We start from the raw sequence: 21,257 nt of genomic DNA, 5'->3' as shown, positions 1-21,257 counted from the left end.
CGGCTGCCCCCAGTCACCAGTCTAGCTGCCGCATTCTGGATTAGATGTAGTTTCCGGGTCACCTTCAAAGGTAGCCCCACACTGAGCGCATTGCAGTAGTCCAAGCGGGAGATAACCAGAGCATGCACCACTCTGGTGAGACAGTCTGTGGGCACATAGGGTCTCATCCTGCATACCAGATGGAGCTGGTAGATAGCTGCCCTGGACACAGAATTAACCTGCGCCTCTGTGGACAGCTGTGAGTCCAGAATGACTCCCAGGCATGCGAATGCATTTCAGCAACGGAGCGAGCCCTTTCTGCATCTATGTTCTTGATTTGGAGATTTTCAAAAACCAAATTCCTCAGCGCCAAAGAGCATAACTGGGAACATGTTGGAACAAATCTCATTTCACCTTGATTGTTTCGGTTCCCTTTGAGAGGGGCCACTTTCTCCCACCCGCAGGTCTGGGCTTGGCCTGCTTCCTTTCAGCGGCTCCAAGGCAAAGATTAGCCCAGGCGGTGCATTTAGACAGAACACAGCGAGAAAAGGAGAAGCTGAGCCTGTTGAACTTCCGCCCGCCATTCAGCTTGCACCATTATTGTTGTTGCTATTAAATTGGTTGGCGGCGTCATTTTGCCCATGCTCAAGAACCACCACCAATGTTGTGGTGGCAAATGCCATCAGTTTGCAGGCTGGCTCACCATCTCAGATTCCTTAAGAGACCCAGGTTGGCAGTGTAGCGGATAAGAGTGTCAGGCTGGGACCTGGGAGAGATCTGCGTTCAAGTCCCCTTCCTCGGCCATGAAGCTCGATGGGTGAGCTTTGGGCGTCAGTCACTGCCTTCTCTCAGCCTCATTGACCTCACAGAGTTGTCGTTAGGATTGAATCACGTGTCAGGGAAAGAACAACGTGTGGCACCTCCTTGGAGGAAAAGGTGGGATATAAATGGAATACACAAATAATAAATAAGTAAGAGGAGCTCCGTGGACGAAGAGGTGCTTTACAAACAGCCCCTGCCCAAGAGCTTAACCTGAGAGAGACACTTATTTGACTTGTAGAATACATGTGCCTCTGAGTATGTGCAGAGTGCCTTTCTCCCTCATCACTGAGCTAACCACAGCCTGCTCCTCCCCTTTCCCTCAACACACATCTCGGATGAGGCGATGGAGTGTCTTCTTCAGAGAACTTCCTTTCCACAGAGGCCCCGTCCGACTTGAGCTTCCCTCCCGACCAAAAACCAAAGAGGAAGAAAAAAACAACCAAGAACTCTGGCCAATATAAGTTTCAGTAGTGGGAGTGGTCCCTACTCACAATTGTAGTCAATTGTAACAAAAACTAATCCATTCAAAAGTATGTATTCTGACAAGGATACAAACTCAAATAGAGATTACAAACTCAAACTCATAAAGATGTGTATAACACAATAATTCGTTACAGAATGAGAGATAAGAGTTTATGAGCAGAGATAAGTTCATGTTAGTCCATAGTCAGATTCGACGTGAAGGTCTTAGTTTCAATCACTGAGCAGAAGTCAGAAGTCAGTTATGGATCAGAAACCAGGACAGGGCCCTGTTTCGACGTATTCATCTTCATCAGCTAATTTTTTAAAGGGTCGTGCAAGTTTGAAGACTTTCAGATAAATATATCCTGTTATTTTCTACATTTCTCAGAGATAACAACGAGGTGTGGCCTGAGTTCTTGGTGTGCTTTTTTCTTGGTATATTTAATAACAAGAACTCCAATTTATTTAATGTTAGAAACCAAGAAGGAGCGTTCACAAACGATCACATATTTATTGATTCATGTGTTAAAACAAACGTTTTAGTGGATAAACAAGCCGTGAAATGCGAACACACAGTATAAAATGCTGGATTTCGGGGAAAATATCACACACACACCCCAGTAGTCTACTAATTTGAGGCTGGGGAGGGACAAATGTCTTTAGCACTGCTGTTTCCACGCAGAGGTAAATTCTAATCCGGATGGAAGTTTGGAATGGTGGCACCCTAGAGCTGGAAACTGGCTAGCAAGAGAGGCCTTTTGGATAGGAAAGGAAGTTGCTTTTGTGCCTGAAATTGAGCATAATTTCTGCTCTTCAATGCCTCGCCTCTGCCAAGTTGCATCTGGGTAGAAATATTGGAACTATTATCCAATATTAGATACCATATCCTAACACCATCTGGAGGAAGTGTCGGGCACGCCAGAAGCCCGCTAAATCTAAACCCCTTGTCTGGCTTGAATCATAGACGTGCAAAGTTGGAAGGGACCCCACAAGGTCATCCATCCCAACCCCCTGCGATGCAGCAATTCCGCAGCAGAAGATAAATCGCAGAACCTGGTGACGGGAGGGGAGGGGAGGAGGAAACGCCGCCGCCTCTTCTTAACACTGCATTTTCCGCACGGCCCTGGTGAACTTCTTCAGCTCCTTCTCCCCCCGTCGCCACCTCCTGACCCAGGAGAGGACGAGCCGGCCAGCTACCCTGTGCCCCATGGCAAGGACCACGGACCCAGGCCCTGCCGCCGTCACTTCCTCGCAGGAGCAGGCCTCTCCGTCGGTCAGCCACAGAACCGGCTTCTTCAGCTCTTCCTCCGACCAGCCATCCTGCCTGTAAAGGGTGCGTCCCCGGAGGTCAGGGGTCACCTGGAGGTCCCCGTCGATGGCAGATGAAGATTTGATGCTCATTTTTAAGGCTGCGGGAGACAGGGAGACATGGGGGAAAGGGACAGAGTTAATGGGGAGGTTCCTCTGCAAGTTGGGCTTTTTCCCTCTCCTGTTTTCCCCATCTCGCTCCCTGCCGTCAAGGGCTGCCCCTGCAATTCCTGTACCCATAGCTGTCAATTTTTCCCTTTTCTTGCGAGGAATCCTATTTGGAATAAGGGAATTTCCCTTAAAAAAAAGGAAAAAGTTGGCAGTGATGCATGTACCATTTCCGGTGGCCACTGGCTAGGACCCCCCCGACCGCGACCTCCGTATGCCTCTTCACCAGGGCTGGATTTCGGTTTGATGATGCCCTAAGCTATTGAAGGTAATGGGGCCCTTTATATGTCCAGCTGTCCTTTGTCAACAACAAATAGTGTTGAATATATGCTATCTGGTAATTTATGGACCCAATAGGTATCTCAAGCCATTTGCACATACCAAAATATGCATTTTATCAAAGTAATTGTTGAACTGAAATACAGTTAAGAAGTACATTAATAGTGAAATAATTAAGCTCTAACTTAAAATGATTTTTTATTCATAACAAACTTAATAATGCAAACACATTGGCATTTGGCGATAACAAACGTTCCTTTGGAAACACAATTTGCAAAGACTCATAACCTAGTCTCTAGAAACTTGCTATAACATGAAATAATGATAGGTGTAAATATATGATGCAAACTACAAATAATGATAAATAGCAGAATGTAGGCACCCTTTATATAGAAATGAGCAAACCAGTGATATTTGAGGGAGCAGGCTAGCAGGCGGGGCCCATGACTTACATCCTAAGAGCCTACACAACACAAAACACTGTTGCTGTAGGTAGGTTTTATTTTATTTGTTTCTTATCTTATATTTTGGAAAGGTACATCCAGGTTTTTCCCCCTTTACATCTTTGGGGGGCCCCCAAGAGAGTGGGGCCCTAAGCTATAGCTTGTTTAGCTTATACGTAAATCCGGCACTGCTCCTCATAGAATTACAAGGTTAGAAGGGACCCAAAGGTCATCTAGTCCAACCCCCCACAATGCACGAACCACGGCTAATTTGGGGCAGGCAGGCAGGGTTGTAGATGCTGATTACATTCACAATCGTGGCTTGAAACACAGCAATATCATTCCATCCACTGTTGCATTTCAAGCTGCATTTGCACAGAGAGGTGTTTTCTGTTATTTATCAATCAAATTTATATACTACCAGCCCTCCAAAGATCTCAGGGCGGTTCACATCAGAAGGGGTGGGGTGGGGTATGCCTTCACCAAACGTGCAGGACTTTTTTGGGGTGGCCTCCACCGCAACCTCTCCTGATGTTCACGAAGCTGTGAAATGCACCAGCATAATGGCTGTTAGGGGGTGTCCACGTTGTGGCTTACCCCGTATCCAGTTTTGTAATTGGTTTGATGGGGGGGAGGCATCAAAAAGCAGCACTAGCCAAGAAGCTACAAAACCGATATGGATTTTGCTGAACGTCTTGCGAATGTGGCTTCAAAAATTAGATAATAAAAAATAATAATAAATTTTTATTTATACCCCACCCTTCCCGGTTCAGAAAACCGGGCTCAGGGCGGCTAACAAGAAATTAAAACACTTAATTGTTGCAACAAAAAAACAGCGTAAAATACAGTATAAAATGTGATTAACAATAAATTCAAAATTCAAAAATCAATTTAGGGGGAAATCCATCCAATAAGCATTAGATGATCACCAGGGCTAGCTGGCTAAATTAGTCCTATTTGGGCCAGCAAGGAGACCAGGGGAGAATTAGCTGTGGGATCTCAGAGCGGGTAATCTTCACAAAAAGGGGGGGGGAGGAAGGGGAATAAAAGATGCGGAATAATTGGTAACGGGAGCATATTCCGAGTCAATGCGCCAGTTGAACAACATTCGTGAGTGCAATGAATGCATTGGTCTTCCTTCTTCTCTCCCCAGGCACTTCCCAAACCACTTCTGGGGATCCCCCAGTAATTTGGGGGTTGAAGGAGAAGAGAAGGAAGTGCCATTGCACTTCTGGGCGGTTTTCCATTCACGTGATTTTTTCTCCCCAGACATACAGCACCACTTTTCCCCGGCCAGCACACAGAACGAGAGACTCACCAAAGTCCTGGCTGCAGACATTCTCCAGGAATTCCTTCTCCCCAATCTCAGTATGCAGACAGGCAGCACACACTGTGTCTGGAGGAGCAAAGGAGATATATCCTAAATATACCCAACTCCTTCAACCGTTCCTCATCAGGCATGTATCCCGGGCGCTTGGTCCATCTTGGTCGCCCTCCTCTGCACACCTTCCAGCTTCTCAACATCCTTCTTCAATTGAGGTGCTCAGAAATGGACGCTGCCTTTCCCAAGTGAATCACAGCATACATATGCTGATATCTGTCGGGGCAGGTACCCAATTGACCAGGTCGCACTGACGCACTGATTTATTTTATGCCTTGCGTTTCTGTTTTGTCTATTGCACTTGCTTAAGGAAATAATATGTCCGACCTGCCTCTCCAAGGAGCTCAAGGTGCTGCACGCAGTTCTTTCTCCTCCTTGTTTAAAACCCCAACAACAACTTTGTGAGGTAGATTGGGCTGAGAGAAGCCAGCTGTTGTAAACAAAAATATGCCCTTTTTTCCCTTATGGGGTATCCAAGAGCCCGTATAGAGTCCTTACGTGGGTTCCCTATTGGTAGGAGAAAATAACAGAGGCCAAGCAGAGAATATTGAGAAGCAAAGCGGCTAGTAAGCCTGATCTTTCTTGATCTGTTGCAATAGGGTCCTCATGCACCCCACGCAGGAGGGAGGAGGAACCCAGAACCCAGATGTATCCGCCCTTATATAGATATTTTAAATTGCCCGCCCTGGAGTTCAAGACCACCCCCAGATACATCATACCTACATCACAGAAAAGGTGGTCTACAGCAGACATCTGAGTGCCTTGTTTATCTCGTCTGACAGGTTTACCTGTTAATCCTCACTTGATTGGATACCCTGGGGAGCCTGGCCAGTATTTCGTAATGATAAATACTTAGTTCCTGAGCCAGGTCACAGGCTCACACCCTATTCATATCTTAAATGTGCCCTTAAGACAGGATTTGTGAAGGAAAAGACAATGGGGAGGCTTTTCCATTTTCATTTGACCTTGCAGAGAAATAATTGAGGTCAGTTTGGGAATCAAAAATGGTTTCAGGTCCATCTTCCTGTGCTGATCTATGTACATGCTTGGTTGGTACACGTAAGAACATTCAAAATATATCTAAGACCTCAAAATTCCTATCACACAGCGAAGAGTGTCCGAGGGAGGCTCATGGCCGAGGGAGGGTGCGTGATTCGAACCCATGTCTCCCAAGTCCTTGTCTGACCCTCTGAGGGAAGCAGTGAGGGGGGAAAGGCAGCTCAGAGGGCAGGGAGAACTGGGCTGCTTGTGCCCCTTGCCCTGGACCTCCCTGGGGACTTCCCCCCCCCCCCGGCCACCTGTTCCGCTCACCTCTTACCTACCTTCTTTTGGGAGCCGCACTCTGTCGGCTGGGCCGGCGGGTGGGACGCAGAGCTCATTCCCCCGGGGGAAGCGGCTGCAGTTGAGCATCTCCGGCCAGGGGAAGCCGAAGGCGGCCATGACGGGAGTGCAGCCGTCCCGGACGGCCTCGCAGAGGGAGCGGCAGGGGAAGATGGGCTCGTCCATCTCGCTGATGCAGACAGGGGCGAAAAGAGAGCAGAGGAACTTCTTGGTGTCTCGGTGGCACTGCTTGGTGAGGAGGGGCACCCAGGAGGCGGCCTGCTGCAGCGCCTCCTTCATGGTCTCGTGGCCCAGGAGGTTGGGCAAGCGCATCTCGCTGTAGCCCACGCCGTGGCACAGGCTCATGCTGCTGGGCACGGGCTTGCAGCTGCTGCGGCGGCTGCTCAGCTGCGCCAGCTGGTAGGCGAAGGAGGGCGAGGAGGAGCAGGAGGAGGGGAAGGAGCAGCTCCAGGCGGCCAGGAGGAGAGCAAGAGGGATCGGGACCTCCATCAGGAGCCTGAAGGGGAAAGAGAGAACTACAGTGGTACCTTGGTTCTCAAACGCCTTGGTACTCAAACACCGAAAACCAGGAAGGAAGTGCTCCCTCCACCACAAAAGAACAGATAATAAAACAAATCACCTTGCATATAAAATAAAATTCTTCCATATATTGGGACTTCTGTCATCCTCGATAGGGGTCCATCATTACCTTGTTGACTGCATAATTGCATTTTTTAAACTTATTGTCAATTGTCCACATTCTTGGTAGAATATATCATTGCAGAAGTTGTTCAAAACATGTCAAAGATTTTATCTGAGAACAATGTTCTTTTAAATATAATTGGAATCAATCTCATTCTTTGTTAAATTCTTGGTTTGTCTGATTCCTAATTTTCCCTGTCATCTTTGCCAAGTCTACATATTCAAATAACTTCGCCTGCCATTCCAATTTAGTTGGTATTTTATCTCCCTTCCACCATCTAGCTATTAACATTCTCGCCGCAGCAGTTGCGTACATAAATACCTTTCTTAATTCTTTCGCTATATCTGCAGCAATAATAACAAGAAGGCTCCCAGCTTTTTGATTTGAACGTTTTTGAAAGCTCATTAGAGATGATTTCCCAAAAGTTTTTTTAAATCTTTATGACATTTCTACCACATGTGATACATTGTTCCCTCTGATTCTTTACATCTCCAGCAAAGATTTGAGCTGGTTTTATACATTTTCGCCAGTTTGCTTGGTGTAACGTACCATCGGTAGAACATCTTCATAGAATTTTCTTTTAAAATATAGCAAGCCATAAACTTTAAGTCATTTCTCCAAAGCTTTTCCCAAGAGGCCATTCATAATAATTAGTATTATGAAATGATTACACCTGCCGTTATCTATTAAACGGCTCTGAGGGTGTGATCGAAGCAGGGATGGGATAGAGGTTTGGGGGCTAAGCAAGGAGGAGCAGGGTTGTGGAAAGTAAACTTGAAATTTACAGACTGCATATTATTGAGAGAAAATTATATGAAAATTATATGAAAATGATGTATAGATGGTATATATCACCAGTTAATTGGCAAAAATGTATAAAAAAGAAAGAGTGTTGGAGGTGCGAAGCAGAAGGTACGTTTTATCATATGTGGTGGGATTGCAAAAAGGTAAAAGCTTATTGGGAAATGATATATAATGAGTTGAAGAAAATGTTGAAAATAACGTTTGTAAAAACCCCCAGAAGCCTTTCTACTAGGTATCTTAGGCCAAGATATACTGAAAGAAAAGAGGACTTTATTTATGTATGCCACTACAGCTGCGACAATGTTGATTGCACAAAATTGGAAGACTGGAGAAATACCAACTAAAGAACAGTGGCAAGAGAAGTTGATGAACTATGCAGAACTGGCAAAAATGGCAGACAGACTAAGAGAAAAAGGCAACAGAGACTTTGAAAAAGAATGGGAACCATTTATATTATACTTGCAGAAACAAAGCAAGTCTATAGACTTGATGGCAGGATTTAACTTTCACATCATTAGTCTTAGAAAATGTGTAGAAGATAGAGAAATAATATGGTGTACTTATTTTCATCTTTATGTTTTTAGGTTAGATGTTATTGTATAAATATGTTATTAGTATTATTTTCTTTTAGGAGGGAGCAAAGTGGGTGAAAGGAGAAACAAACCAGAAGTGGGAGTTGGGGGAAGCCCAGGAGGGGAGGGAGGAAGTAATGCATAGTAAATGTTATGAATTTGAGATGTATGTAATGAATGAAAATGAAAAATGAATATTTTTTTTAAAAAAAGCAAGGAGGAGCAGGGAAGGAGCGTTGCTGCAACTGTCACCAACCCACATCCGAAGATGCCTGATTAGGTTTTCACATAGGCAAATATAGCCAGGTCTCTGCTGCCATGGAGCTTACAGAAAAGGGCTTGGGTTCAAGAAGCAGGGGACAACTGGCGTCTGTGTGCTATTCTAGGCATGGGGAGCAGGGAGAAAGAAGGAACAGGAAGGAGACAAAGAGGGTTCAGCAAAGCAGGGGAGTGGAGTCAGGCAGAAATGCCACTGGGAGAGGACAATGTGCTACTAGAAGGCGGGGAGAGTTAAATATTTGGCACACAGTGGATATTTCATGCATTGTTTTCCAGGCTTGTTACCTTTTTTTCCTTCCTCTGGCCCAGGCTTCCTCAAACTCGGCCCTCCAGATGTTTTGAGACTACAATTCCTATTATCCCTGACCACTGGTCCTGCTAGCTAGGGGTCATGGGAGTTGTAGGCCAAAAACATCTGGAGGGCAAAGGTTGAGGAAGCCTGCTCTGGCCAGTTGGTTAGAACCTGGTGCTGATAACGCCAAGGTTGCAGGTTCGATTCCCATATGGGACAGCTGCATATTCCTGCATTGCAGAGGGTTGGACTAGATGATCCTCAGGGTCCCCTTAGAATCATAAGAGTTGGAAGAGACCACAAGGGCCATCGAGTCCAACCCCCTGCCAAGCAGGAAACACCATCAGAGCACTCCTGACATATGGTTGTCAAGCCTCTGCTTAAAGACCTCCAAAGAAGGAGACTCCACCACACTCCTTGGCAGCAAATTCCACTGTCGAACAGCTCTTACTGTCAGGAAGTTCTTCCTAATGTTTAGGTGGAATCTTCTTTCTTGTAGTTTGGATCCATTGCTCTGTGTCCGCTTCTCTGGAGCAGCAGAAAACAACCTTTCTCCCTCCTCTATGTGACATCCTTTTATATATTTGAACATGGCTATCATATCACCCCTTAACCTCCTCTTCTCCAGGCTAAACATGCCCAGCTCCCTTAGCCGTCAGTTTCAAGGGCAGCCCCATGTAGAGTGAGTTACAATAGTCAAGCCTGGAGGTGACCGTCGCATGGATCACAGTGGCTAGGTCAGGGCGAGAGAGATAAGGGACCAACTGCTTAGCTTGGCGTAGATGGGAAAATGCCGCCTTTGTTATAGCTGTAACCTGCGCCTCCAAAGAAAGGGAGGTGTCAAAGATTACACCCAAACTCTTGACGGAAGGCGCTGGCACTACTTGCGCCCCAGCAAGGAATGGGACGTCGGTGCATTTGGCTCCGAATTGCCCACCCAGTCTGGCAGTGACCCCCCCAGGGCTTTGTGGAGAGGGAGAATTCCCAGCCCTACCTGGAGATGCGTGGGGTGGGTTGGGTTGCGAACCTGCCTCCTCCTTCTGCAAGCCAAGCGGCTGCCCTGCCTCTGAGCCACAAACTCCTTTTCTGCAGCTCCGCAATTTGCGCCTGGTTCCAAGCTCGCAAGCTTCCCCCCAGTCTGGGGTTCTGCTTCAGCCCTTTGCCCTCCGTCTGACTTTCACCCCCTTTTAGAAGAGCCTCCCCAAGTTAAGGTTTTACCTGACTGGGTCTGGCTAGGCAGGAAGCCCTCCTGAAGCCAGGATGTTTTCAGGTCCTCTGGAGAGGCGAGGCTGCAGCAGCAGCAGCCAGGGATGCGTTTGGTCTTGAATGAGCAAGACGGGGAAATTTAACTGCAGGGAATCCGGTGGGGCTCACAAAAGGGCTGTAAAAGGCGGAGGGGGGGGGGAACCCACACCACCCTGTAATTATACCTTAGTTCTCTCTCCAGAACAATAAACTGGAGGCTGTTTGTTCCCCCCACCCACCCAAACTGAGGTCCCCCTCCTTCTCCTCCTAGTTTTGGCTAAGGCACATATGCCATGCTAAATGGTTTCTGCCTTGGAAAGCAAAAAAAACAACAACCCACTTCAGAGCAAAAGCCACTATCTCTCCCAGCCATCAGGGGAAAAAGAGGTTGAAAACTTCAAGAGAAGAGAGGGAGGGAGACCCCAAACAGCAATGCATTTCCTTAAAAGCCTAGATAAGGAGGAATTCGCTTCTCAAAAGCTGCCTCCTCTTGCCCTGGAGCACATTTAGTCTGCATACTTAGTCTGACATATATCCCACTTCAGTGGGGCTTCCTTCCCATTGAGCATGTCTAGGACCTCCACCTTACAACCACTGTTTTTTCCTCTTTTCTCTTGCCAAGGTGCATAAGTCAATTAGCGAAATCTACGCCTGAGGGAAGTCCAACATCTGCATGAATAACAGCGAGGCCCCTCCGAAAGGAGCTCTCCGAACCGAGAGCAGATGCATGGTCAAATGGCAAATGCAATTCAGTGCAAACAAGTTTAAAATTATGTGCGTGGGTGCAAAAAAAATATACAGTGGTACCTCGGATTACATACGCTTCAGGTTACAGATGCTTCAGGTTACAGACTCCGCTAACCCAGAAATAGTACCTCGGGTTAAGAACTTTGCTTCAGGATGAGAACAGAAATTGTGTGGCGGCAGCAGCAGGAGGCCCCATTAGCTAAAGTGGTGCTTCAGGTTAAGAACAGTTTCAGGTTAAGAACAGACCTCTGGAACAAATTAAGTACTTAACCCAAGGTACCACTGTATATATATATTCCTAATTTCACATACTGACTCATGGGGCCTGAACTGGTGGTGATGGACCAGGAATAGGAGCTTGGGTTCACAGCAGAGAGCTCAGTGAAGATGTCAACCCAGTGAAACAGACAAATTCCATGCTAGGGATAATTCGGAAAGACAATTAAAACTGCCGATATCACAGTGCCATTGTGTGAGTCTATTGTGCGACCGCATTTTGAGTACTGTGTACAGTTCTGGTTGCTTTGCCTCTAAAATATTATTGTAGAGTTGGAAAAGGTTCAGAAAGCGGTGACCAAAATGATTATCAGGATAGAGGGACTCTCCTGTGAAAAGAAGTCTGTTTTGAGACTTTGCAGTTTAGAGGAAAGGCGAGTGTGAGACAACATGGCAAAGGTTTATGCAGTTGTGCCAGGCATGGAGGAAGTGGACAGAATAAAGTTGTTCTCCCTCTCTCATAATACTGGAACCGGTGAACATTCGGTGAAGCTGAATGTTGGGAAATCCAGGACAGATAAAACTGGGACTTCTTCATGCAGCACAGGGTTAAACTGTGGAACTCTCTCCCACAGGAAACAGTGATGGCCACCAACCTGGATGGCTTTAAAAGAGGACTAAGCAGGTTCATGGCGAAGGCAGCCAATGGCTAGTGTTGTAAACAAAAATCTGCCCTTTTTCCCTTATGGGGTATCCAAGATCCCATATAGAGTCCTTATATAGGTTCCCTATTGGTAGGAGAAAATAACAGAGGCCAACTAGAGAATACTGAGAAGCAGCTAGTAAGCCTGATCTTTATTTTTCTGTTGCAACAGGGTCCTCACTCACCACACGCAGGAGGGAGGAGGAACCCAGAACATTGGCGCGCAAGGCCTTATATAGACATTTTAAATTCCCTGCTCTGGAGCTCAAGACCATCCCTCCAGATAAATCATACATACATCACAGAAGGGGTGTAACTCAAGACCACCCTCCCAGATACATCATACCTACATCACAGAAAAGGTGGTCTACAGCAGAAATCTGAGTGCTTTATTTACCTCCTGTCTGCCAGGTTACCTGTTTACTGGTCACTTGATTGGATTGCCTGGAGAGCCAGGCCAGTCTTTTGTAATGATAAATACTTAGTTCCTGAGCCAGTCAACAGGCTCACACCTATTCATATCTTAAATGTGCCCTTAAGACAGGATTTGTGAAGGAAAAGACAATGGAGAGGCTTTTCCATTTTCCTTTGACCTTGCAGAGAAAACATTTGCTCAGTTTGGGAATAAAAAATGGTTTCGGGTTGGTCTTTCTGTGCTGATCTATGTACATGCTTGGTTGGTACACTTATGAACATTTAATGTATATCTAAGACCTCAAAATTCCTATCACACTAGCAGCCACAATGGCTTTGTGGCCAGAGGCAGTATGTCTGTGAATATCATTTGCAGATGGAGAATATCGCAGGTGGGGAGAATAACCTTGTGCTAGAGTCTTGCTTGGATGTTTTCCACAGGCATCAGGCTGGCCACAGTGAAAGCAGGATACTGAACTAGATAGGCTCTTCTTGTGTACTTAGGGTAATGCTTAAAAATGTGAGGACAACGTGCAGTGGAGAGGGAAGGTCACTTAATTGGAATAAGGGCTGATGAACCTGTGTGCATAAAGATTAAAGGACAAAGGGATTCATTCGTGGAGAAAAAGAGGTGATACTTGTCATGTTTCGGTTCATCATCTTGAGTCAACATCGAAGAATACTGCTGTCCTTTTCCAAACTATATACAGTGGTACCTTGGTTCTCAAACACCTTGGTTCCCAAACACCGAAAACCCAGAAGTGTTCTGGTTTTGGAATGTTTTTTGGAAGCTGAACATCCGATGTGGCTGTCGGCTATTGTTTCCGGGGCGCCTGCACCAATCAGAAGCTGCGCCTTGATTTTCGAACATTTCGGAAGTCAAACGGACTTCCGGAACGGGTTATGTTTGGTGCTTTTGTTTTTGAGGCTTTTTCGGTTAGTTTGCTTTTGTGACTGTGGAACCCAGTTCAGCTACTGATTGATTGTGTGACTGCGGAAATGGATAAAAGCCCCCCACCCAAAGAATGACTATCATCAGTGCAGGTAAGGAAAAAAAAATAATTTTAATCTTTATCATCTACAATACTGTCTTATTTATTTTATAGTATATAGAACATTGATTATTGCTTTCATTTTATGGATCAATGCTCTCGTTAGATAGTAAAATACATGTTAAATTGCTGTTTTAGGAGTTGTTTTTAAAAGTCTGGAACAGATTAATCCGTTTTGCATTACTTTCTATGGGAAAGCGTGCCTTGGTTTTGGAATGCTTTGGTTTTGCAACAGACTTCCAGAACGGATTATGTTTGGGAACCAAGGTACCACTGTTCCAGAGACAGTGCCCAAACCAAAATCACATATAGTCAAAACACGTTGGGTGCAACGGCAGGTGGGATTGCCAAAGTATTTCCCCCCCCAATACGTCCACCTCCTTTTAATTTTTTCCCCAAGCACATAAAATTGAAGATGCACAAGTTGGTGGCTTTATTCCTGATCTTACCAGAGAAAAGAAAGACCCCCAAGGGGATCTACAGAAGAACTCAAGAGAACAGGCAGAGGGGTTTTCTCTCCAGTCTGGTTTGGAGATAAAGCTCTGGGGACTTGGCTGAGCACTTCTGGTGGCTTGCTAGAGTGAATCTGGTCAACAATCCACCCCTGGTTTAAATTATGCACTGCCTGAGGTACTACCTCAGACCCTACAACATTTCTCTGATGGAAATAGGGACGTCCTATTTAACCATAACCGTAAGTTTATTATGTATATGTCACACATTAAACATTTAAAAAACTTCCCTATGCAGGGCTGCCTTCAGGTGTCTTCTAAAGGTTCTGTAGTTACTTATCTCCTTGGCGACGTGGGTGGTGCTGTGGTCTAAACCACTGAGCCTAGGGCTTGCTGATCAGAAGGTTGACGGTTCGTATCCCCGTGACGGGTTGAGCTCCCGTTGCTCGGTCCCTGCTCCTGCCAACCTAGCAGTTTGAAAGCACGTCAAAGTGCAAGTAGATAAATAGGTACTGCTCCAGCAGGAAGGTAAACGGCATTTCCGTGCGCTGCTCTGGTTCACCAGAAGTGGCTTAGTCATGCTGGCCACATGACCCGGAAAAACTCTCTGCGGACAAACGTTGGCTCCCTCGGCCAGTAAAGCCAGATGTGCGCCGCAACCCCAGAGTCATTTGTGACTGGACTTAACTGTCAGGCATCCTTTACCTTTATACCTGCCAACATTTCTCCGATGAAAATAGGGATATCCTAAGGAAAAGTGAACCACCCTGAGACCTCTGGGTATAGGGCGGTTTGTTTTTTTATTTATAAAATGAATGAATATTCCAGGATCAATAAGAAAGTGGGATGGCTTCTGCAAAACTAGGACTGTCCCTGAAAAATAGGGACACTTGGAGCAGGGGTAGGCAACCTAAGGCCCAGGGGCCGGATGCGGCCCAATCGCCATCTCAATCCGGCTCGCAGACGGTCCGGGAATCAGCGTGTTTTTACATGAGTAGAATGTGTGCTTTTATTTAAAATGCATCTCTGGGTTATTTGTGGGGCATAGGAATTCGTTCTTTTTTTCCTTCAAAATATAGTCCGCCCCCCCAACAAGGTCTGAGGGACAGTGGACCGGCCCACGGCTGAAAAAGTTTGCTGACCCCTGAGTCTTGGAGGGTCTGCTTCCTTTGCTCTGTCCTGAAGCTTTGCTGGATGATCTCACTGGGGCATTTCTTCCTGGGGGGAGGCTGGCGCAACCTGAAACCCAAACATCACCTGGCCGAGAGCAATCTCTCAAGGCTCCTGCCCCCTCCCACATTCCATCCAGAGCTGGAGGCAGCTCTCTCCTTTCTAAGAACCCAAGGCTAAAACAGCAGAGAGTCTTTTGACACATCTCTAACCAGGCATTTTAATAAACATTCTGTACAATGGTACCTCAAGTTAAGTACTTAATTCGTTCCGGAGGTCCGTACTTAACCTGAAACTGTTCTTAACCTGAAGCACCACGTCAGCGCTGCCAGAGCACAATTTCTGTTCTCATCCTGAAGCAAAGTTCTTAACCTGAAGCACTATTTCTGGGTTAGCGGAGTCTGTAACCTGAAGCGTATGTAACCTGAAGCATATGTAACCTGAAGCGTATGTAAACTGAAGTACCACTGTACTGTTTTTAATGGTTTTTCATTGGCATCGTTTACACAGTGCTGTACATTGCTCTGATATTTTATGAGATGGTGGTACATAAATGCTTATAGGAAACCGCAGGAGTGTATTGCTCTTGTGCTCGGATCCTGTTGCAGGCTTCTCATTGAGGCATCTGGTTGGCCACTGTGAGAACAGGATGCTGAACTAGGCGGGCCATTGGTCTGATCCAACAGGCTCTCCTTGTGTTCTTTTGGCGGCAAACACTTCTGTGGACGATTGAAGTGCATCTGACATGGACTATAGTCCACGAAAGCTTGTGCTATAACATCACACATCCGTCCCAGTCTCCAAGGAGGAAGGGATTCCAGGGTTCTGTTTCCTTTGGAAGAGGTCAGTGGAGACCTCCATGTCTTTAGGTGTAATAAATGGAAATCTGCCCTTATTCCCTTATGGGGAACACAAGAGCCCTTATAGAGTCCTTTGTAAGGTTCTCCATCGGTCGGAGAAAATAATAGAGGCCAACCAGAGAATACTGAGAAGCAAAGCAGCTAGTAAGTCTGATCTTTATTGAACTGTTGCAACAGGGTGCTCCCCTCAGCCACAGGAGAAGGAGTAGGACCCTGAATAAAGGTGTGCCTGCCCTTATATAGACATTTTAGATTGCCCACCCTGGAGTCCAAGACCACCTCCAGAAACATCATACCTACATCGCAGAAAGGGCGGTCTACAGCAGAAATCTAAGTGTGTTGTTTATCTCCTGTCTGGCAGGTTACCTGTTAATGCTTACTTGATTGGATAGGCTGGGGAGCCTGGCCAGTCTTTTGTAATGATAAATACTTTATTCCTGAGCCAGGTCACAGGCTCACCCTATTCATATACAGACATACCCTTAAGACAGGATTTGTGAAGGAAAAGACAATGGGGAGGCTTTTCCATTTTCCTTGACCTTGCAGAGAAATGTCTGAGGTCAATTTGGAATTTGGGACGGACAAAATGGTTTCAGGACTTTCTGTGGGGTTTCAGACATGTGGTTTATATATCAATGTACATGCTTGGTTGGTGCACTTATGAACATTTATATCATATATATATATATATATATATATATATATATATATATATATATGACCTTAATTTTTTATTTCAAGGATCTGTGGTTTAACTGACACATATATACAACCTGAGCATAGGATGGAGGGCTCACGGTGCTAGCACTCCCGTAGGTTCCCCCTTGGTTTTCCAGGGGAGCCCCAAATTCTAGTATAGCGCAAGACATCTTGTTGTGTCCTGCAGCTTCCAGCCTTCATCATCCAGCCTTTTTCGCCCTGTCACACAACAACCCCAGCTATTCTTCTTCCATCTACCAGCCAAGTGAAGGGAATGGGGAACCCCCCCCCCCCCCGTTTCCCAGAGAGCGACATCACTAGAGTTGCAGCTCTTGAAACCTGGTGCATTCTTTGAGATGCGGATGACTCCATTAAGCTGGCCAGCCAAAGCCCTTAACAAAGGAACTGGTTTGGCAGGCTCCCCTGCCTTTCCTACTCAGTTCTAGCCCTTGCTGGATGCAGGATCAGAGGCCTGGAAGGGATCCAGGTGACCCCCCCCCCCCAGTAACAATAAATCTGTAAGTGCTTAAAGTGCCACTAGATGCTTTGTCATCTAAGTATGTGACTAAACACAGACCACAAAGCATCAAGACCTTCCTTTTTTGCTTTTAACTTCCAGCCAGAGGAAGAGTTCTGGAAAGCTTGCCTGCCGTTAAGTCATCTTTTGGTTTGCGCTAAGAGATTTTACAGTTGGTTTTACAGTTACAGATAGGTAGCCGTGTTGGTCTGCCATAGTCAAAACAAAAAAAATTTTTTTCTTTCCAGTAGCACCTTAAAGACCAACTAAGTTAGTTCTTGGTATGAGCTTTCGTGTGGTATCTGACGAAGTGTGCATGCACAGGTATCTGACGAAGTGTGCATGCACACGAAAGCTCATACCAAGAACTAACTTAGTTGGTCTTTAAGGTGCTACTGGAAAGAAAAATTTTTTTTTTGTTTTGAGTTGGTTTTACAGGCATCGAGGATCCCTGGATTTATTATTTTCCTGATGGACCATGTCAGGGGTAGGCAACCTAAGGCCCGGGGGCCAGATGCGGACCAGTCACCTTCTCAATCCAGCCGGTGGACGGTCCGGGAATCTGCGTGTTTTTACATGAGCAGAATGTGCCCTTTTATTTAAAATGCATCTCTGGATTATTTGTGGGGCATAGGAATTCGTTCATTTTTTTATTCAAAATATAGTCCGCCCCCCTCCCAAGGTCTGAGGGACAGTGGACCGGCCCACGGCTGAAAAAGGTTGCTGACCCCTGGCTTATGTTGTTCCTTGCAATGCTGCCGCCGATTGTTGGGCGATTGTACCAGGGCTATTGGCAGCCACACTCTTGTCTTCCAATTCTTCTTCTTCGATGTAGCCGAGTAAGATTGTCTTTGTTATAAGAATTTTAAGGTCTTATATATATAAAATAGATGTTCATAAATGTACCAAGCAAACACATACAAATATGTAAACCACATGTCTGAAACCCACAGAAAAGTACTGAAACTATTTTCTCTCTCCCAAAATGACCTCAAATATTTCTCTGTAAGGTCGAAGGAAATGGGAAATCTCCCCATTGTCTCTGTGCTCACAAATCCTGCCCTAAGGGCACATTTAAGGTGTGAATAGGGTGAGCCTGTGACCTGGATTCAGGAATTAAGTAGCAATAAAATAATAATAATAATAATAATAATAATAATAATAATAATAATAATGATGATGATGATGCTTATTTAACTTATATGCAGAATTCATCGTGCGAAAGGCTGGGCTGGATGAATCCCTAGCCGGAATTAAGATCGCCGGAAGAAATATCAACAACCTCAGATATGCAGATGACACAACATTGATGGCAGAAAGTGAGGAGGAATTAAAGAACCTTTTAATGAGGGTGAAAGAGGAGAGCGCAAAATATGGTCTGAAGCTCAACATCAAAAAAACGAAGATCATGGACACTGGTCCCATCACCTCCTGGCAAATAGAAGGGGAAGAAATGGAGGCAGTGAGAGATTTTACTTTCTTGGGCTCCATGATCACTGCAGATGGTGACAGCAGTCACGAAATTAAAAGACGCCTGCTCCTTGGGAGAAAAGCAATGACAAACCTAGACAGCATCTTAAAAAGCAGAGACATCACCTTGCCAACAAAGGTCCGTATTGTAAAAGCCATGGTTTTCCCAGTAGTGATGTATGGAAGTGAGAGCTGGACCATCAAGAAGGCTGATCGCTGAAGAATTGATGCTTTTTGTTAGGTTGTGGGTTGACATAGCAGACGACACAGCAATTTCTCCAAAGCAGCTCTTTATTTTGTAAGCAGGAACAGAACTAACTGAGGAGCTCAGTCAGCCTGCTTATATAGAGCTACAGAAAAATTGTAACTGTTGCAACGTTCTAAAACTATCCAATCACTGAACGTCACTTTTCGATCCTTCATTTGCATACAAAACTATCCAATCACTGAACGTCACTTTTCGATCCTTCATTTGCATAACTATCTACAGTATCCCCCTGCTGGCCCAGGGTGAGAACTTCAGTACATAACACCTTTGAATTCTGGTGCTGGAGGAGACTCTTGAGAGTCCCATGGACTGCAAGAAGATCAAACCTATCCATTCTGAAGGAAATCAGCCCTGAGTGATCACTGGAAGGACAGATCCTGAAGCTGAGGCTCCAATACTTTGGCCACCTCATGAGAAGAGAAGACTCCCTGGAAAAGACCCTGAAGTTTGGAAGGATGGAGGGCACAAAGAGAAGGGGATGACAGAGGACGAGATGGTTGGATAGTGTTCTTGAAGCTACCAGCATGAGTTTGACTAAACTGCAGGAGGCAGTGGAAGACAGGAGCGCCTGGCGTGCTGTGGTCCAGAGGGTCACGAAGAGTCTGACACGACTAAACAACTAAGCAACAACAAATAACAAAAGAGTGGCCAAAACCCAGATAATGCAATCAGGTAAATGACAGACAGGAGATAAACAACACACTCAGGATTCTGTTTTAGACCGCCCCCTGTGATGTATGTATGATGTTTCTGGGGGTGGTCTGGAGTTTGAGGGTGGGCAATTTAAAAAGTCTATATAAGGGCGGGCACACCTTTGTTCTGGGTCCTTCCCTGCCTCCTGTGTGTGTGTGTGGGTGGGTGGGTGGGTGGGTGGAGCACCCTGTTGCAACAGCTTTAATAAAGATCAGGCTTACTAGCTGCTTTGCTTCTCAATATTCTCTGGTTGGTCTCTGTTATTTTCTCCTACCAATAGGGAACCTACGTAAGGACTCTATATGGGCTCTTGGGTATCCCATAAGGGAAAAGGAGCAGTTTTTTTCTCATAACATCTTCTATGAACACGGTCTTAACAGTGAGTCTGTAAGTGATGGTGGAGGCCAATTCTGGATCCACATGTCCTTCCACAGTGGGGACATTGGTTTCCAGGTGGGAGTTGATCACGGTGAGGGTTTGTCAAGCGTGCTTTCCTCTTAGCACATTTCTCCCTTGCGTCTTGAGTTTGAGCGTCTTCAAAGCCCATGACACCTTTGGGAAAGGCTGTTCTCCAATTAGAGCACTCGCAGGCCAGTGATTCCCAGTTGTCCGTGTTTATACTACATTTTAAAAGATTTGCCTTGAATACGCCTGTGCTGTTGCCTCTGGGCAGACGACACCTGTCACAGCCCTAGATAGCAAGCTCCTCATCTATTACCCCATCAACATTCTTCCCTAGAACAAAGGTGTCATGTGAATTCTGCCATAACCAGATAGCAGCGGATATTTCTGCGTCTGAATCAGCCAAAGCAGTCAGTTTATTTACCGTATTTTTCTGTCTACAAGACGCCCCCGTGTATAAGACGCTCCCTATTTTTGGGGACTCAGATTTAAGAAAACCCACCCTCAGCATTCTCCGTGTATAAGACGCCCCCTAATTTTGGACATTATTTTTCAGAAAAAATACCTAGTCTTATACTTAGAAAAATATGGTATATCCCTGTAATGGTTCTAGGGATTGCTCGTGCGTAAGCCGGTGCCAACACCTGGCTGGGTTGCCTGAGTGAACCTTTTCTGTCCGGACAGCCACTCACCCGTGGCTGTCTCAATCGCTAGCAGAATCCGTCAGTGGGCGTTTCTTAAACTTCTTCCAGCAAAGAAGCTCTTTGACGCCTAGTCTCCTCCTACTCTCTCTGTGTGGAAGCCTTCTGTGCAAGGAGGGCGTAGGCAGCGGAGGACCCCTACTCTCCCCGCTGGTCCCCGGCAAGGAGTCATGGGACCGCCTCGCCGCTTCCCCCATCTGCCCCCCTTCTCCACTGGTGCTACGCTGATTCTCTTCCCCAGAAGATGGGCAGCCTCTCCCCATCCCGGGATGCTCTCTGGAATCCCTCTGGAGCTTGCTCTCTCCCTCCGGCACTGATGGCAGTTCCCTGACAATCCCCCCAAAAAGGGTGTCGTTCGATGTGATAGTAATGGAGATTTATTTCATCTGATAGGTTGACCGGGGTGTACTGTATAACTTTTTAAAGGCACTCAAAGAATCATGGACTTTATACACTTCCATCCTGCGGTCTCCCTCAGGAGGCAGTGGACTCTCCTTCCGTGGAGGTTTTTAAGGAGAGGCTGGGTGGCCTGCGGCTTTAGCTGAGAGGTCTGCCTTGTGGGGATGGGGTGGACTAGAGGACCCCTGGGGTCCCTTTCCCACTCCACGGTTATTAAGGCCCAGCATTTCCCCTCCTCTCACTGCCCTTACTTCCATTTCTAATTCTTCCCACAGCCTGAATTGTACGCTCCTTGGGGCATGGTCCTGTGGGACTGTGCAGAGGGTGGCGTTTCAGGAAGAAGCAGTGGAGGCTCTGGAATTACTTGACAGTGAATTTACTCTCCTTTCCTAAGAGCTGTTTTAAGTAAGGTACAATTAAGGGAAGGATATTAGTCC

At 46.1% G+C, this 21,257-nt stretch overlaps 1 protein-coding gene across 3 annotated transcripts; it reads right to left on the bottom strand.

The window, feature by feature from the left end:
- Positions 1-1,749: 1,749 nt before the first annotated feature.
- Positions 1,750-21,118, bottom strand: LOC310760882 (secreted frizzled-related protein 2-like). 3 transcript variants are annotated; one of them, XM_083610096.1, is made up of 4 exons: positions 21,072-21,118; positions 6,165-6,679; positions 4,780-4,857; positions 1,750-2,672 (listed from the first exon to the last, which is right to left on the bottom strand). In XM_083610096.1, exons 2-4 carry the CDS (start codon positions 6,670-6,672, stop codon positions 2,362-2,364), a joined length of 897 nt encoding a protein of 298 aa, XP_083466222.1. In that variant the 5' UTR covers positions 6,673-6,679; positions 21,072-21,118; the 3' UTR covers positions 1,750-2,361. The 3 variants fall into 3 exon arrangements, with proteins under 3 accessions (XP_083466222.1, XP_083466220.1, XP_083466221.1); XM_083610094.1 differs by lacking the exon at positions 21,072-21,118 and adding an exon at positions 10,577-10,648; XM_083610095.1 differs by lacking the exon at positions 21,072-21,118 and adding an exon at positions 10,031-10,317.
- Positions 21,119-21,257: the final 139 nt, after the last annotated feature.

The sequence above is a fragment of the Podarcis filfolensis genome, assembly GCF_964270895.1.
Source record: "Podarcis filfolensis genome assembly, chromosome: 4".
NCBI lineage: Eukaryota > Metazoa > Chordata > Lepidosauria > Squamata > Lacertidae > Podarcis > Podarcis filfolensis.
The sequence above is the reverse complement of the archived record's forward strand: the minus strand, read 5'-3'. Positions and strand labels throughout refer to the sequence as shown.

Coding starts and splice junctions, on each gene's coding strand:
- LOC310760882 (XM_083610094.1), bottom strand. CDS start 10,626: ATGCTCAATGGGAAGGAAGCCCCACTGAAGTGGGATATATGTCAGACT. Junction 6,680..10,576: donor TGGGATATATGTCAGACTAA/GTATGCAGACTA, acceptor TTTCCCCTTCAG/GCTCCTGATGGAGGTCCCGA. Junction 2,673..4,779: donor TGTCTGCAGCCAGGACTTTG/GTGAGTCTCTCG, acceptor TGTCTCCCGCAG/CCTTAAAAATGAGCATCAAA.